The sequence below is a fragment of the Pinus tabuliformis genome, chromosome 8 (genome assembly GCF_031772625.1).
Source record: "Pinus tabuliformis cultivar Carrire ecotype Pingquan chromosome 8, CPIR1, whole genome shotgun sequence".
Classification (NCBI taxonomy): domain Eukaryota; kingdom Viridiplantae; phylum Streptophyta; class Pinopsida; order Pinales; family Pinaceae; genus Pinus; species Pinus tabuliformis.
The window spans coordinates 445,255,307-445,272,036 of NC_142294.1; the positions used below are offsets into that span (position 1 = coordinate 445,255,307).

Below are 16,730 nucleotides of genomic sequence, written 5' to 3' on the forward strand. Positions count from 1 at the left end.
ATCATGATCTCCTAGATCATGTGACAGGGAAGATTCAAGAACCTCCATCAAATGCCTCTGCTGCTGTTAAACACAAGTATAAGAAGGGAGAAATCAGAGCAAAACTGTTGATCAGGGAATCCATAAATAAGAGTCTGGTTGCCTACATATCTGAACTAGGCACATCCAAGGAGATGTATGACAAACTGATACTTATGTTCCGAGTAAACAATGTGAACCAAGTGCTATTCCTCAAGAACAAGTTGAAGAATATGAAGAAGGGCCGAGACGAGTCTATTCAAACTTTCTTTATGAAGTTGACCGAAACCAGGAACAATCTGCTAGCTATTGGGGAGACAATAGCTGATCGTGAGATGGTTCTCACCGCACTTGGAGGACTTCCATATGAATGGCAAGTATTCACAACTACCATTCTCAACAATAATACCATCCCTAACTTTGATGAGCTTCTGTCTAGATGTATGCAAGAAGAAACAAGGATGAAGGAATTTGATAATGAAAGAAATGTTGCCTATGTTGCTCATTCCCGAAAGAAGAACTCGGGTGGTTCCAAGGACAAAGGAAGGACTAAGACTCAAAAGAAGAAGGGTAAATGTTTCACCTGCCATAGGACTGGACACTATGCTAGAGAATGCCCCTTCCAGAAGAATTCTCCCGATAGTGATGACAACAACAACAACCGAAGGAATGGGAATCAAAGAAATGACAAATCCAAAGGAAAGAGGAAGGCTCACTTTGAAGGAAACCATCCACCTTCTAAAAGGACCAGAAATACCAGGTATGAGGAGTCTAATGTTGTTGATAAAAGAAATGAGTATATTCTAATATCTGCTCTCTCAGCTGCATCTCCGCCCTACACTATGGATGTCTGGCTAATCGATAGTGGTGCCTCAAGACACATCACCGGATTCAAGGAAGCACTTTCTGACATGGTTGAAAGGGATACTAATCTAGAAATTATCCTTGGGGATAATGCCACTTATCCTGTGAAAGGGACCGGGACTGTGACCCTCCACTTGTCTCAAGGACAAGTCCTCCATCTACAAGATGTACTCTATGTACCCAAATTGAAGAAGAACCTTGTGTCTGTATCTGCCATGGAAGACAAAGGATTCAATGTAACTTTCTCTGATGGAAAGGTACTCATGTGGAAGAAGAGCTTCAAGGAAGCTATCTCAATTGGTTTTAGAGTTGGTACACTCTACCAGGTTGGAGGGAGTCCGTTGGGAGCTATGACTTGTGATACTATCCGTCAAACCAAACTATGGCACCGAAGATTTGGACACCTTCATTACAAGGCTCTTCCCGAAGCAAGGAAGGTGGTGACAGGGATGCCTGATTTTGGAAATAATCATAAAGGTGTATGTAAGGGTTGTGCTGAAGGCAAACATACAAGGGGACCTTTCCCCTCAAGTGTCACAAAGACATCTGAGATATTGCAACTGGTCCATTCTGATCTTTCCGGTATGTTGCCTGTAACATCCCTGGGGGGATGTTCTTACTATATGACATTTATTGATGACTTCTCTCGCAAAACCTGGATATACTTCTTGAAGAAGAAGGATGAGACTTTCATGTGGTTCCGTACCTTCAAAGCCTTGGTGGAAAATATGACCGGAAAGAAGATCAAGATTTTGAGGATTGACAATGGCACTGAATATGAGTCAAATGAGTTCAAAGACTTTTGCAAAGAAGTTGGCATTAAGAGGGAGACTACCACTGCATATACTCCTGAGCAGAATGGTGTTGCTGAACGCAAGAATAGGACGATTGTGGAAGCTGCCCGTGCCATGCTATGTGACCAGGGTCTTCCAAAGTTTCTGTGGGGAGAAGCTGCAAATACTGCTGTGTAGATTCAAAACCGATGCCCTCATTCCGCTTTGGACTCCAAAACTCCCGAAGAGGTTTTCTCTGGTAAGAAACCTGATGTCTCACATTTTAGAATTTTTGGATGTCCTGTCTATTTTCATGTACCGAAAGAAAAAAGAAGTAAGCTGGATGCTACTGGGAAGAAAGGAATGTTTGTGGGCTACAGTGAGACTTCTAAGGCATATAGAGTCTATGTACCTGGTCAAAGGGAAGTAGAGATAAGCCATGATGTCACTTTTGACGAAGATGCTTCCCTGAAGAAAGTAGTAGATCTTCCTAGATCTGAAGAAAACCATGAAGAAAGACCTGGAAATCTGGAAGAACCCCAGGATGAGACTATACCTGATGTTGAAGGGCCAATGGACCCTATTGATCCTTCCCCTTCTCTAGGAAAGAGGCCATCATGGCTCAGGGACACCCTCGAAGATGCTGAGGGTCATGCTGCCCCAAGGGGAACATTCCGAGAAAGCAAGAAGCCGTGTAGATACCAAGGGTATCTAGCTGCCATGAGTACTATTATACAATCTGAACCTGGATCTTTTGAAGAAGCCATCAAGCATCAAGTCTGGAAGGATGCTATGCATGAAGAATATGAGGCTATTATGAAGAATGATGTCTGGGATGTGGTCCCGAGACCGAAGGACAAATCTGTTGTCACCGCTAAATGGCTCTACAAGATTAAACATGGATCTGATGAGAGTGCTGAAAAGTTTAAGGCAAGATTTGTTGCCCGTGGCTTCTCTCAAAAGGAAGGAATTGACTATGACGATATATTTGCACCTGTGGCTCGATATACCACCATCTGATCCATCATAGCCCTTGCTGCTACGCAAGGATGGAGTCTTCATCAGATGGATGTCAAGACCGCTTTTCTACATGGTGCAATAAAGGAAGAGGTGTATGTAGAACAACCTCTGGGATTTGAAGTTCAAGATCGAGACACTTATGTCTGCAGGTTGAAGAAAGCCCTCTATGGGTTAAGGCAAGCACCCAGAGCTTGGTATGAGAGGATGGATAGTTACTTGATGAAGCTGGGCTTCACTCGAAGCAATGCTGATCCAAACCTTTACTTTAAGGTTGAGGAAGGAAAGCCTCTCATTCTAGTGCTGTATGTGGACGACCTCTTCCTGACAGGTGATGACCCTCTCATTCATCAATGTAAGAGGGAGCTTGCTGCTGAGTTCGAGATGAAAGACCTAGGACTGATGCACTATTTCCTAGGCCTGGAGGTCTGGCAAAGACCTGGAGAGATTTTCCTTTCTCAAGGAAAGTATATTGTGAAGCTTCTGGAAAGATTTGGGATGGTGGACTGTAAGTCCGTGTCGACACCAATGGAACTCAACTTTAAGAAGTTGAGTGGCAGCGCTGCAGGGCCTATCTTGGCCAATCCTACTGAGTATCGTCAACTCATAGGAGCTTTGATGTTCTTAGTGAACACTCGTCCGGACATATGTTTTGCAGTGAATACTTTGAGTCAACAAATGGTTGAGCCTCATCATTTTCACTGGGTTGGTGCCAAGAATCTTTTGAGATATCTTCGGGGCACGATAAACCATGGGTTGAGATACACTGTCGGGAGTGTGATACTCCGGGGATATACTGATGCCGATTGGGCTGGCAGTATGGTGGATCGTAAGAGCACATCTGGATGTTGTTTCAATCTTGGTTCTGCTTCGATCTCATGGATGAGCAGGAAGCAGAAGTCGGTGGCTTTGAGCACCGCGGAGGCCGAATACATTGCTGCTAGTATGGCCTGTTGTGAAGCAGTTTGGTTGAGGAAGCTCTTTAGTGAGCTGTTCCAACATGTGCTAGATACCACTGTAATACTCTGTGATAATCAGAGTGGGATTCGTATGACTGAGAATCCTGTGTTCCACGACCGATCCAAGCATATTGATATCAGGTACCACTTTATCCGGGATATGGTACAGCGAGGCGCCGTAAGGCTCGATCATATAGGAACTGATGAGCAGGTCGCGGATATTCTCACTAAGCCCCTGGGGAAGGTCAAGTTCCTAACCTTCCGTGAGAGTCTTGGTGTCGTGGAAAGACCCTATGATGTGGGTCCTGTTGGACGATGAGCTCTGGGAGCTCTGGGGGGGCTTTGGGGATAGCTTCTCGGAGCTATAAGCACTCATAATGCTTCTGCCCCACCCTTGTGATTATTGAGCTGGTTCGCCACTCATTTAATCTGTGCCCCGTATGCATCCTACCCATTGAGTTCAGGGCTCATGGGAAGTACCTCTCATTTGGCCAATGAGGTGTGGAAAAGCTAGAGACTATTAGCAAAGACTGATGGACGCATCAGAGTTTGCCGTACTCTCTATCTAGGATGGCATGGTCCAACCACTTGATCTGGGATCAAGATTTGTGAGGTCTGGGACCTCTGGACTGATTATGTCAGTCAGGGAATGATGTCTTTGTGACTGACCCACTTCTGTTCTGAAATAAAGAAGCCAGCAAAGCAAGTTTCGGCGGGATGACTCACGATGTTAATTGCACTAATAGATGGAGTTCTCCCTAGTTGAGAGGGAGTGTTAAATTTGGACAACTAGGTCCAAACTCCATGTTCTGATGCTCAGATTAAGAGGCTAATATTTTTGTTGGATTCCTCTTTCTGAGAGGTGTAAAATCCATATAAAAATAGTCTTAATCCGATGAGCAGAACTTATATTTTGAATTTATTATTCTTAATAAATTATATGTGCAAAGGTCAGCCAGTTTTGTAATGTAGGCTCACATGCCCAACAGATGTGTCACACACCCTTATTGATGGATATATATATACAGGAAAAGTTGGAGAGAATTTGATCACAACACAACTCACATCTTCCTCTCTCATCCTAAAAGTACGAGCTACCTGGAGGACGAATTTCAGCCACACGTGGGAAGGACGAAGAGGATTTTTCTGCTGCTAGGGTTTCGCAGAAGTTTGACCAGCGTTGACTTTGGTCAACGCTTGGTCCAAACAAGCTGAAAACTTGTGGGAGGTTCGATTTTTGAAGGCCATACTACCTGGCACAAAAATCAAGGTCAAAGGGTTGACCGTTTTGCTGCTGCGTTGACTTTTAGCTTGCTGCCCCTGCGTTGACTTTTCAGGACAGCGTTGACTTTTGTAGAACTGACTTGGGTTGACTCATCTACTGGTTGGAGGGTTGTTGTGACACATGCTGGGCTGGCTGACCAAAGGAGACTTTGCTGGTTGAAGCATCCTGTTGACCGCCGAAACAAACACATACATTTTTCTTGTTTCTAATTTGTCTTCTGTAAGATCTGCTTATATGTTCTATCTGCATTTTGCTTATCTACTTGTATGATTGCTGTGAGAAAAGTGAAATTGCTCTTAGCATAGAACATCTACAAAACTTTACATAGTTCCATACAAAGATCTGGTGAATTTTGCTCTAATGGGTTTCACCAAGTCATGGCAAGCCTTCACGGATGGAATATGTGCCCAAGAACACTTTCCAGATTGGGAAAGGTTGTAGGGTGACTGCATCTAGGAGAGGATTCGCAGACAAGCTCAAGTTGGATCTCATGTTAAAAGCGAGGAAGATGAAGAAAATTTCGCTCTAACCAGCAAAGGGACCAAGTCCAAGGGTAAAAAGAGCAGTGGTGGTGGTGGTGAACCCAATTATAACGGTGAGAAGAAGAAAAAGGATCTTAGCAAGATCAAGTGTTTTTCGTGCCACTAGTTTGGGCATTATGTTACTAAATGCCCTAACAGGAAGAAAGGGTCCAAGAAGTACCAAGTAGCAGCCTCTGCAGAGATAGATGAGTTCTCTTCTCATTTTGTTAAGGAGTTTTCACTAATTGCCTGTATGGAAAGTTCAGTGGCCACCAGTTTATGGTATGTGGACAGCAATGCATCCTATCATATGACGGAAAACAAGAAGTATTTCAGCAAACTCTCAGAAAAGGACATGTAGTTTGATATTGAGATGGGAGACAATGGGAAGTATCGAGTCGAGGGTATTGGTACAGTTTGTTTTGAGAGGGAGTCTGGAAACCCTCTATATCTCAAAGATGTTCTTTACATTCCTAGGCTCATGAAGAATCTTGTTTTAGTTTCAACATTAGAGGATAAGGGGTACGAGGTGACCTTCAGACAAGGCAGGGTTTTTATAAAACCCACAAACTCCAAGGTACCGAAGCAAATTGGGGTTAGGCACAGGAGCTTATACAAATTGCAGTTTGAAACAGCCGTAGCACTAACTAGCAGAGGAGGTTGTGAGTCAAGCAACGAGCTTGGAGAGTTGTGGCATAGGTGCATGGGACATCTGCACCATGGAGCACTGAAGATTCTTAAGGAGATAGCAACAAGGCTGCCACAGTGTAGCATGGATCAACATGAGGTGTGCAAGGGTTGCACACTTGGCAAGTATGCCAAGTCATCTTTTCCTAGCAGAGACAACAGGGCCAAGGGTATCTTGGACCTTGTTCATTCAGATGTATGTGGTCCTTTCTCTACAATATCCCTTAGTGGGTACAAGTACTATGTCACCTTCATAAATGATCACTCAAGGAAGACCTAGATATTTTTCATGAAGAAAAAAGATGAAATCTTCTTGAAGTTTCTGGAGTTTAAGGCCTTGGTTGAGAACCAGATTGGTAGGAAGATCAAGGCGTTGAGGTCTGACAATGGTGGGGAGTACACCTCAAATGCATTCAAGGAGTTGTGTGCCAAGGAGGGCATCAGGAGGGAGTTGACCACACCATATAATCCTCAACAGAATAGGATAGCAGAGGGCAAGAACAAAGCCATAGTTGAAGCGGCCAAAGCAATGTTGCATGACCAGGGGTTGCCCAAGTTCCTATGGTCTGAGGCATGCCATACAACAGTTATCTTGTATAACCAAAGCCCACACAGAGTGTTGGGGTGAGTTACACCAGAGGAGGCATTTACAAGGAAGAAATCAAATGTGTCTCATTTTTGCATATTTGATAGCCTTGTATATTGCCATGTACCAGAGGAGAAAAGGAAGAAGTTGGACCCCATAGCAAAGAAGGGCATCTTTGTGGGTTACAACCAAGACATCGAAGGTGTACAATGTGTACCTTCCAGCACACGGGAAGACAGTCATCAGGAGAGATGTGAAGTTTGAGGAGGATAGGGCCTTGAAAAAGTCCCTAGAGCATGAGCAGACTACAGTGCAGGAGGAGGAGCAACAGGCTCCCAAGTAGGAGGCTCAGCCAGCACCTCAAACCATAGTTGTGCATGGGCAGGATGAGGACAAGAAAGGCATGCAGATGTAGGAGCGAGTGGATCCTGCTCAGTCAGTGACTCCCAGTACCAGGAGAAGGTGAGCGAGATGGGCAGATCAGCTAATTCAAGAGGCACAGGAGCAAGTTGGTGCTCCAAGTACTTCAGCTCAACAGAGTTGACAACCACAAAGGTACACAAGATACACGACACTTATGACCAAATTGATAGATGCCAAGTCTTCCAATTATCAAAAGGCAGCCACTCAACAGGTGTGGAGAGATGCCATGGTGGAGGAGTACACCTCCATCATGAAAAACGATGTTTGAGAGGTGGTGCCAAGACCAGAGGGAAAATCTGCGGTAGGCTCTCATTGAGTCTACAAGATCAAACATGGAGCTGATCAAAGTATCAAGAAGTACAAGGCGATATTCGTGACAAAGGGGTTCTCGCAGATAGAGGGAGTTGACTATGACGAGACCTTTGCCCCAATTGCTAGATATTTGTCTGTCAGGGTGGTTGCAGCTATAGCAGCACAGATGGGGTGGAGGATCCACCAAATGGACGTGAAGACAACGTTTCTCAATGGGGTTATTGAGGAGGAGATTTACATTGAGCAGCCGGAGGGATTCGAGACATGCAGCAAAGATACACACATATGCAAACTCAAGAGAGCTTTATATGGGCTCAAGCAAGCTTCACAGGCATGGTATGCTCGGATAGATAGTTACCTTCAAGGATTGGGCTTCACCAAGAGTGAAGTGGACCCCAACCTCTATTACATTGTTGTTGGAGGTGAGCTGCTTATTCTGGTGCTATATGTGGACGATCTAATTTTAACAGGCATAGACAAGCTCATCCAGAAATGCAAGAGAGATCTTGTAGGCGAATTTGAAATGAAGGATATGGGGTTGATGCACTATTTCCTTGGGATGGAACTTTGGCAGGCTTATGGAGAGATCTTTGTGGCGCAAGGCAAGTACGCACTACCAATTTTAAGGAGCTTTCACATGCAAGATTGTAGGCCCATGAACATGACTCAAGTCACAAACTGTTGGAAGGTGGATACATCCATATTAAAGCGAGTAGATCCCACACTTTACCAGCAGAGGATTGGGTAGTTGATGTATTTGGTGAACACACGATCAAATATATGTTTCGCAGTCAACTCTTTGAGCCAGTCTTTGGTCAAGCCAACCAGAGCACATTGGGTTGTTGTGAAGCACGTGTTGAGATATCTCAGGAGGGCAGTAGAGAATGGATTGTGGTATAGACAAGTTGATGAGTTGAAGCTTGAGGGCTTCACTGATGTAAATTGGGCAGGGAGCTCCACAGATAGGAAGAGCGCATCGGATTGTACAGTTAGTGTTGGATCAACAGTTGTTTCTTGGCTCAGTGGGAAGTAGAGATCAATTGCATTGAGCTCAGCTGAGGTCGAGTACATCCACCAATTTGGCAGCGTGTGAAGCTATTTGGTTGAGGAAGCTTCTCATGGGTTTGTTCAGGACAAAGTTGGAGCCTACAATGATACATTGTGACAATTAAAGCTACATCAAGCTCTCTGAAAATCTCATGTTTCATGATCGCTCCAAGCACATTGACATATGTTATCACCACATCAAAGATATTGTTCGAATAGGTATCGTTTCACTCCAATATGTACCAACAAAGGAGCAAACAACAGACATTCTGACCAAGGTGTTTCCAGAAACCAGATTTGTATACCTCGGAGAGAAGTTGGGTGTAGTGCAGAACACCTTCCCTTTATAAGAGGGAGTGTTGATTGGAGTAGAGAAGTAAGGGTTCTACTTGTCTAAGTGTTAAGACTAGCAGAAGAACCCAGAAGACTGCCACTTTAGCAGAATATTAATTTATTTAACTATTTCCTAAAGTTAGACTTAGGAAAAAGTAAAAGTTCCTAAGTTAACTTATGATTTAATCTCAGCCATTGATCACGATTTAATCTCAACCGTTGAGAAGGAGATTAGGGTTGAGATCGAAATTATAAGAGGAGATAGAGTGAGTTAGTGGCAAGTCAGTTGAGCACAAGCAGGTGTGAGAGCGCAGCAAAGGAAGAGCTTCAAGTTCAATAGTTCGCAGAGGTTCAGCTTGCAGGAGAGATTTAGATCAGGAAAAGGTCGAATTAGCTTAGCCCCGAGATCAGTTGCGCAACTCCAATTCGCATGTGTGCACTGGAGGAGAGAATTTGCACTCGCAGGTGTGAGCAAACTAGCAAATTCACGTGGCCTTTTGGCAAATAGAGGAGGCAGTAATCAGATCGTTTAATCAATTGTATTTGTGAGATAAAAGGGAAGTTTCTCCCTTGTTGTAATTCTCATAAGAAAATCTTTTGCTGCAGAAGAATAATAAAATACACACAACATTGCAAGTTTTCAATGGAGTTGGGGTTTCCTGGATATATCTTGTGTTCTATGGTTGATGTGTTTGTCTTCTGATTTATTTTTCGTTGTGCATATTTAGTTAGAAAACTCAATGTATTTGTGATCTAAGTTTCTAGAATATCGGTTATTTGTGTTTCTGGGTTTTTACACTTAGAAAATTACAAATCAGTTTATTGGGTTTTAAGGAAATCTAACACCATTTCTAAGGCAATGTAATTGTTGTTGTTAATAAATAAAATAAAAAACAAGAGTTAATTGACTTGTTTCAAGACCACAATTATGTTTTTGCTTGGGATGTTATAACATGAAGGGCATTGCCACTAATATTTGCAAACATGATACTTATATTCAAGATGACTCTTAACCAATTTGACAACCTCAACAAAAAATAAATCCTACCTTTAAAGATAATGTCAAAACAAAGCTAAAAAAATTCTTAGATATTGAATTGACATATGCTATTTTGTATAGTGAGTAGATTTCCTCCTAAAAAGGGGCAGAAATGAGAGAGAGTGTGGACTATCCAACAACTCAACAAGGTTACTCAGAAGGAGCACTTCCCCTTGCCCTTCATTGACCAAGTCCTAGATGCTTTCATAGAAGAAGTATTTCTCCTTCCTTGATCTCTTCAGTGGCTATAACCATATGCAAATTACTCCTTAGAACAGAGATAAAACAACATTCGCTAATAGGGTTCGACCTTTTAGTTAATACAATGTCCCTACAATATTTCAATGAATTGTCTTTAACATTTTTTTGGATTTAATTCATGACTAAGTAAAATTCAATATGGATGACTTCACGGTCTATTGTAACTCCTATGAAGAAGCCCTTACTAATCTAAAAAGAATGCTTCAATGTTGTCTAGATATGAACATATCCCTTAGTAAAGAAAATGTTTCATGTTGATGAATGAGCGAATAGTGTTAGGGCACCATATATCCTTTCCTGGTATTGAAGTTGACCTTGTCAAAGATAAGATAATATAAGCTAATTATATCAATGCCCAACAAATGACCACATAAGTAGGTCAATAGGACTATTGAGTATGACGATGTCGATACAAAGCAAGAGTACCAAAAGGTCTCCTATATAAAGAACAAGAGGTCTGTACTAAAGACATAAAAATCCCTCAACTCCGAGTGCGGGCAGCTGCAACAAGAGGGAGGTGCATAGAGTGAAGGAAGCCAAGGACTAGATTATGGTCCACTAGACCTATCTCTCTTAACATCCAAGACTGAATGAAAAAAAGTTTAGATAAAATGATGTGCCAAAGCTCTTATTATCAACGACTCACTTATAACGAAGAAACTATGAAATGTGCATAGCTTACATAGTAAGGCTGGATTGTCCAACATTTATGGTTTTAGTCCCTGAATTTGGATGTAATACATGTTGGATAAATGCTATTCTGGGAAAATATTTGATGGAGAAGTTGCAATATTTTTGCTAAATGGAAAAGAAATATGAAATTTTGAAAGGATTTTGTACGAAGCTTTTGACTTAGAGCAATCACAATGAATGATGAGCGTCATCTTATCCTCTACATGAATGTTTATTTATTCAACATACATCAATTCAAGATGCTATTATAATGTGAGAATGGGGCATCAAACTTTATGTAACCCCACTCGAGGAAAATTGAAAGCACAACCCCAGAAACCCCAGTATTTGACAATGCTCGGTTGCTCTTAGACAATAAATTTTTGTTGGGATTTCAGATAACTTTTTTACTACAAAACTGTTGTTTCCAGTTGTTTATCACGCCCAGATTTTCTTTGTGCACGATAAACAATTCCTGAAATTTTCATGGTAATCTTATGAAGTGGATCCAAGCTCGCTAAACTCATCCAAACATATCTAAACATGAGTCTGATATGTACCCCAAGGTTACGAAGTTCGAGGTTGCATATCTCGAGTTCCAAGATTTCAAGCAATTTTGAAGTTCCAATACATCACCATTTGTGAGGAACTCAGGACATGCATATGAGACAACTTCAAGGTGCATATGAGACAAGGGTTTACATGGTTTTGAGTGTCTGTATTCAATGCACCCAATGTACTGCCCAGATTCAATGCACCGTAACATGGGCTTACACAAACACAAATGGTTGAAGGATCACACCAACAGTGCTATAGAATGCGCCTAACTTCTCTGTGAAACTAAAGATTCGGACATTTTGGATTCATAGTTCTGCACAATTCTAATCCATTCAGGGGTTTACAAAGCAGGGGAGAGCTTGGTTTAAAAATACAAACCAAGCTCCACAGTCCATAGCAATCAACATCAGTCTACCAAAAGCTGAGGAAACGTGAAAAAAAAGGAATCAAGGTTAGACAATCAAAGTGGTCGTGTCAAGGCAACTGAATAAGATAACTACCTGAATCCTTTTTCAGCTCCTCTTCCGTTGCAACTGCAGACCTGATAACTCGGCGTGAGTTGCTAAATCCTGGCTGGTTTATACCCGCTGGTGTCCGTCTTTTATTACTTTGGGAAAAATTGCACCGAAAACTATTAATATTTAGCCTGCATGAATGTGTAGCCCTGGAACGCAATGTGTTGGTGGAATCTAACGGTAGATATGATGATGAACAAGCGGAGATACTTCTCCCTGGAACCACGGCCATGGCTAACATAACCGTTGGAGACAGAGGCTAGAGAAGGGGAGTCGGATCTACTTCTCTATCCAACGAACGATTTAAACCACACACGGACATCCCAATCAATCGACTAAAAATAGCGAAAGATTCTCAATGTTTTTGAGGCCTGCTGTCAAGAGCTCCATATACTCTAGAAAGTGCATGTAGTTTCGGGCAAAATCGTGTGGAACATAGTTTGTAAAGAGTAAGGTGTAGCATTACTGAATAGTGGAGTAACTATAATGTTTTAAATAGCGATGAGGTTTACATAATTATTACGGATTATTATTTTTTTCATTTATGATTTATTTGGTAGTTTGTTGGGGTAGGACAATTATCAAATGATCGGAAGTTCAATTCCCTGGATATGTTCCACCACTTTAAAAAACACTATCTATTTAGTAAATTCAAATTAACTTCATCAAATTTAACCATTTATTGGATAGATTTAAAGTAAAATGGATTTAGACTGGCTTTATATATAAGCAAAACAATGAGTTGGGAAAAAATAAAACCTAAAGACAACCAACAATAAATTCACTATTTTACTTCACTTTTATTGTAATATTGTTTTTTTATATATCTTAGTTTATATTATTTAATAATTTGAATTTAATTACTAACCAATTGTTCAAACTTATTCTATTTTAATATTAATATTTAGCAATAATGTGAAATATTAATGTTAATTTGACCAAATCTTAAATATATCTTTAAGTGATCAAAATTTACCTAATTTAACCTTAATATGTTTTTCTTTCCCTATTTTATTCCAATCCTTTATATATTTTATATTTTTTCCCCATTCTATTCCAGTATCAATCTTAAATGATATTAATCTATCTATAATTAATTATAATCTCCTAGTTCAACCTTAATGTTGTATATATTTCTTCCCCTATATTTTAGTCAAATGTCATAATTCACTCATGTCCACTATCAAAATAATATTAAATTAAATATATTATTTTACACTAAAATATAAGTTCTAATTCTTGATTCCAAATAGAGATTATACTCTTTGTAACAATAATATCAATTTGTTCTTCACATGATGGTTGGTTATATTTGATTTGTCTCCTTTTTTATGGGATGTTGAAGGTTGACTCTTTCTAATAGATATAGATTTTGGTCATGCTTCCAGTTTGTCTACCTTGTATTTTGATAACAGCTCATTTTTGTATATGTTTCACTAACTGTAATGCATAGAGATGAGGGTTTGCTCACTTTTTGGGTTTAGTTTATAGCTAGACACTAGTATGTGGGACTTTCTTTTTATGTCAACTTTGTCTTTTTGAATGCACTACATGTAACTCTCTATTTATCTAATGGAAGTTATGATTTTTTCCAAGGAAAAAAAACAATAATATCAATTTGACCATATTGATGTAAATTTTTGGATGTGTGTTGTGTGTAGGTTTAGTAGTGTCCTACGTTTCAAGTGGTCACACCACCCATCATCAGGGACGTTGTGTGTAGTTCTAGTAGTGTCATACATTTCAAGTGGTCATCACTCGTCCCTGATCATGGGTGGTGAGACCACTTGAAACGTAGGATACTGTTGAACCTACACACAGCGGACATCCAGAAATTTACATCAATATGACTACAAGTTGTGGAAATATACACACACAAAATTTTGGCCATATCAAAATTAAATTTATTATTTATTATTTATTATTAATTCAATAATTAATTATTAATTATTATATCAACATTCAAATCTTTTGTGTTATCTCGAATAGTTAAATCTCTAACAGTCATGTTCTAGCCCTACTTAATCATGTTTTGGCATTCTTTGTATTATGAAATTAAGCTTTACATCCTTGAAGATGGGTGAAGTGTTCAAAGGTCTTAAAGTGAGGCTTGAATTCCACTTTATGTATGCTAAGGGAGGTTTCTTTCTTCATCCCTCTGGTTCCATTCATTTCCCTTTGGCGTATACGGACTTGCTCTCATTTGCTTCTTGTATAAGGCTCATCTTAATCATGTTGTTTTCCCTTTTACTTATGTATTGTTTGTTCGGTGTTTTTTTAGTATGAGCACCCAACCTCGACAACACATGCACATCCGTCAAAGTGGGTAGGGTGCCCGTGGAGGTGAGGGTGGTCGTGCTCCTCAAAATCGAAACCATTCCCAAACCCAGGCACATGAAGCCATGGAAATTTATTATGTTGTTACTCCTCCTGAGATTAGAGTAGAGATTAGGTCCCTGGAAACTCAACATGTTGATGAATGCCTAGTTTTTTCATACTCAAACATTACTGAGGATGTTTCTCATTAGCTTCCTAACCCTAGCCACACCAAGGGAAGACAAAAAAAAAAATATTAGCTCAATAACTCTCCACTGGCAACTCAAATATCTTCTTGGCTAGCTACTAAAGGAAAAGCAAGAGGAAAAGTATAATATCTGTGTTGCTCTGAGTGATATAAAACAGGCTTAGCAATATCAATGACCATGTCTAGAAAGTTTATATCCCCAGCTAGCTCACCTTAAGAGTCACCTCCAATGTGATATTAAGTCCCGAGCTCCTCTCGGATCTAACATGAAAGATCCTACACATGTGACTTCTTTAGACTCCTAAGTTCTAATGATTTCTTTAGATGTTTTTCTTTTCAATATGTTAGATGATAGGTTGCTCTAACTTCCAACTAATTTTCGTTTGGTATGACTTATTTCAGGAAGGCGATCAATATATTTGGTTTCCCTAGAGGCAGATTGAGACTGCCTTCGATGTTCTTATGAAAAACATGGACATATGATCAATGTAAAGTGATAATTTTTTAGGCAATACCAACTTAAACTTACAAAAAAAGTGTGGAGGGTTAAACACATAATAACTTAGACCTGTTTGCTATTACAAAAAAACACACTTATATTAAAATAATACTTAAATAAACAAGTTGGATAGCAGCATAGTCATTGCCTTTTTGGTAAGTTATTACCAAAAAATTATATGCTCATCAATATACTTAAATATTGAGGTTTTACATTGGTGTTAACATGCAAAACACATGCATTTACCCGCAAAAGCACCTTATTTAATTACATAGATTAAATCCGTGTGCATTTACTCGTAAAAACACCTTATTTAATTACATAGATTAAATCTTGATATCTAAATTAAACTCCTAATTCCTTTTTGTTTAACACTAATCATCCTAATTAACCTTAATCCATGTCTCGACCCTTTGGTGAAGAAATATATATGTGTTATTCATGCTTTTTGAGCATGGCGAGACATCAAACGTATTCGTTATAAAACAAGAATTTTAACGTTTCCTAAACCCTTTATTTCTAATTACACAATTAGTGATAATTAAATTTAATTAATATTAATTCGCGCCATGAAGCTTTTGCCAAGGTGTGACATCGGTATGATAGATGTTCAATTATTATGTGAATATATCCTAAAAATGGTTACGATGGTGTGGGGAGAGAAAAAACCGATGCCATCGAATATTTATAATCTTATACATTTTAAATCTAACGTAGATCTTCACCATGCTTTTAATCAACCTCTTTAGCTCCTAATGTACTCTTATTTTTTATCATCACATGCATGTATCTCAACTTTATAGTAAATAAACTCATGGGACAAGCTAGTATATATTATGGAGTTAAGTTGAGTTGCCACCGACCAATGTAGTTGATGACGTGTACAGAGTGATGATGTGGCTTCCTGTGGCAAAGATGCATGGTAAACAAAAATCCTGATTTGGAATATTGATTCAGCTAAAAATGGGTTATACGTCACATGTGCCACACAGTAGCCACGTGGTGCCAATATGAAATGTGGTGGCCACGTCATTGTGAGACTCATTCCTCGACACTATTTCACAGTATAACATTTAGAAGTAGGTGGGGTTGATGATAGTCGCATCTTTAATGGAAGTGTGAAATGGAAACTTTTCGTGTTATATGATGGGAAGATTCACATCCTGCTACAACGTCAATTAAAATTTAAACTTTTTCGATAAGGCGCGAGGCTCTACGGATGAGAAATGGAAGACATGAATACTCATGACATTAATAGATAATTGGACCTCACATCCACATAGCAGGGGTCATGTCAAATATAAAGATGAGCTAGCTTGTAATAAACAAATACAATCACCCACTAACACATTTTCCCTACATGTAAACCATATGCAACTAGATATACATGATTTTGCTCATCTGGAATAGGCTTGCAGAACATTAGATTGTTACTTGTTCATTATGTTTTTGAGAAGCATTGGAAAATGATATGCATAAGTTTGGTTAGCTTATCTGATTGGATTAGATGAGGTCTGGTTAATATTATGGAAAAATATGTGTTTATTCAAATTTGTGTTTTCACTATTCAACCCCACAACTTATATCTGACATCCTTAAACAACTTTCTTCACTTAGAAATAGGAAATTGTCGAGTCTATCTTTACCACTATATTGTAATTGTGAGATTGGTTTTTAGTTTTCTTTTCATTAGAAAAAAAATGTTACTCTTTTTATTAATAAAGGTAGTACATGCTTCATGTTACATTTTTTATCCATTACATCTTAGATTACATAATTATCTAAGTCTTTCACTTTCTTAAAGCATTGCTTCAAAATATGTTTGATTATATCTGAT

At 39.6% G+C, this 16,730-nt stretch overlaps 1 protein-coding gene across 2 annotated transcripts in view; it reads right to left on the reverse strand.

Moving 5' to 3' along the window:
- Positions 1-12,320, reverse strand: part of LOC149235966 (thioredoxin reductase NTRC-like) — a 377,594-nt gene extending 365,274 nt beyond the window's left edge. Inside the window, exon 1 of one of the 2 annotated variants that reach the window (XM_089372292.1) lies at positions 11,856-12,320. In XM_089372292.1, coding sequence (XP_089228418.1) covers positions 11,856-12,111 — 256 coding nt within the window. In that variant the 5' untranslated portion in view covers positions 12,112-12,320. The remainder of the gene's footprint in view (positions 1-11,855) is intronic. The other variant, XM_089372293.1, reaches the window with a different exon arrangement.
- Between the last annotated feature and the right edge of the window lie 4,410 nt (positions 12,321-16,730).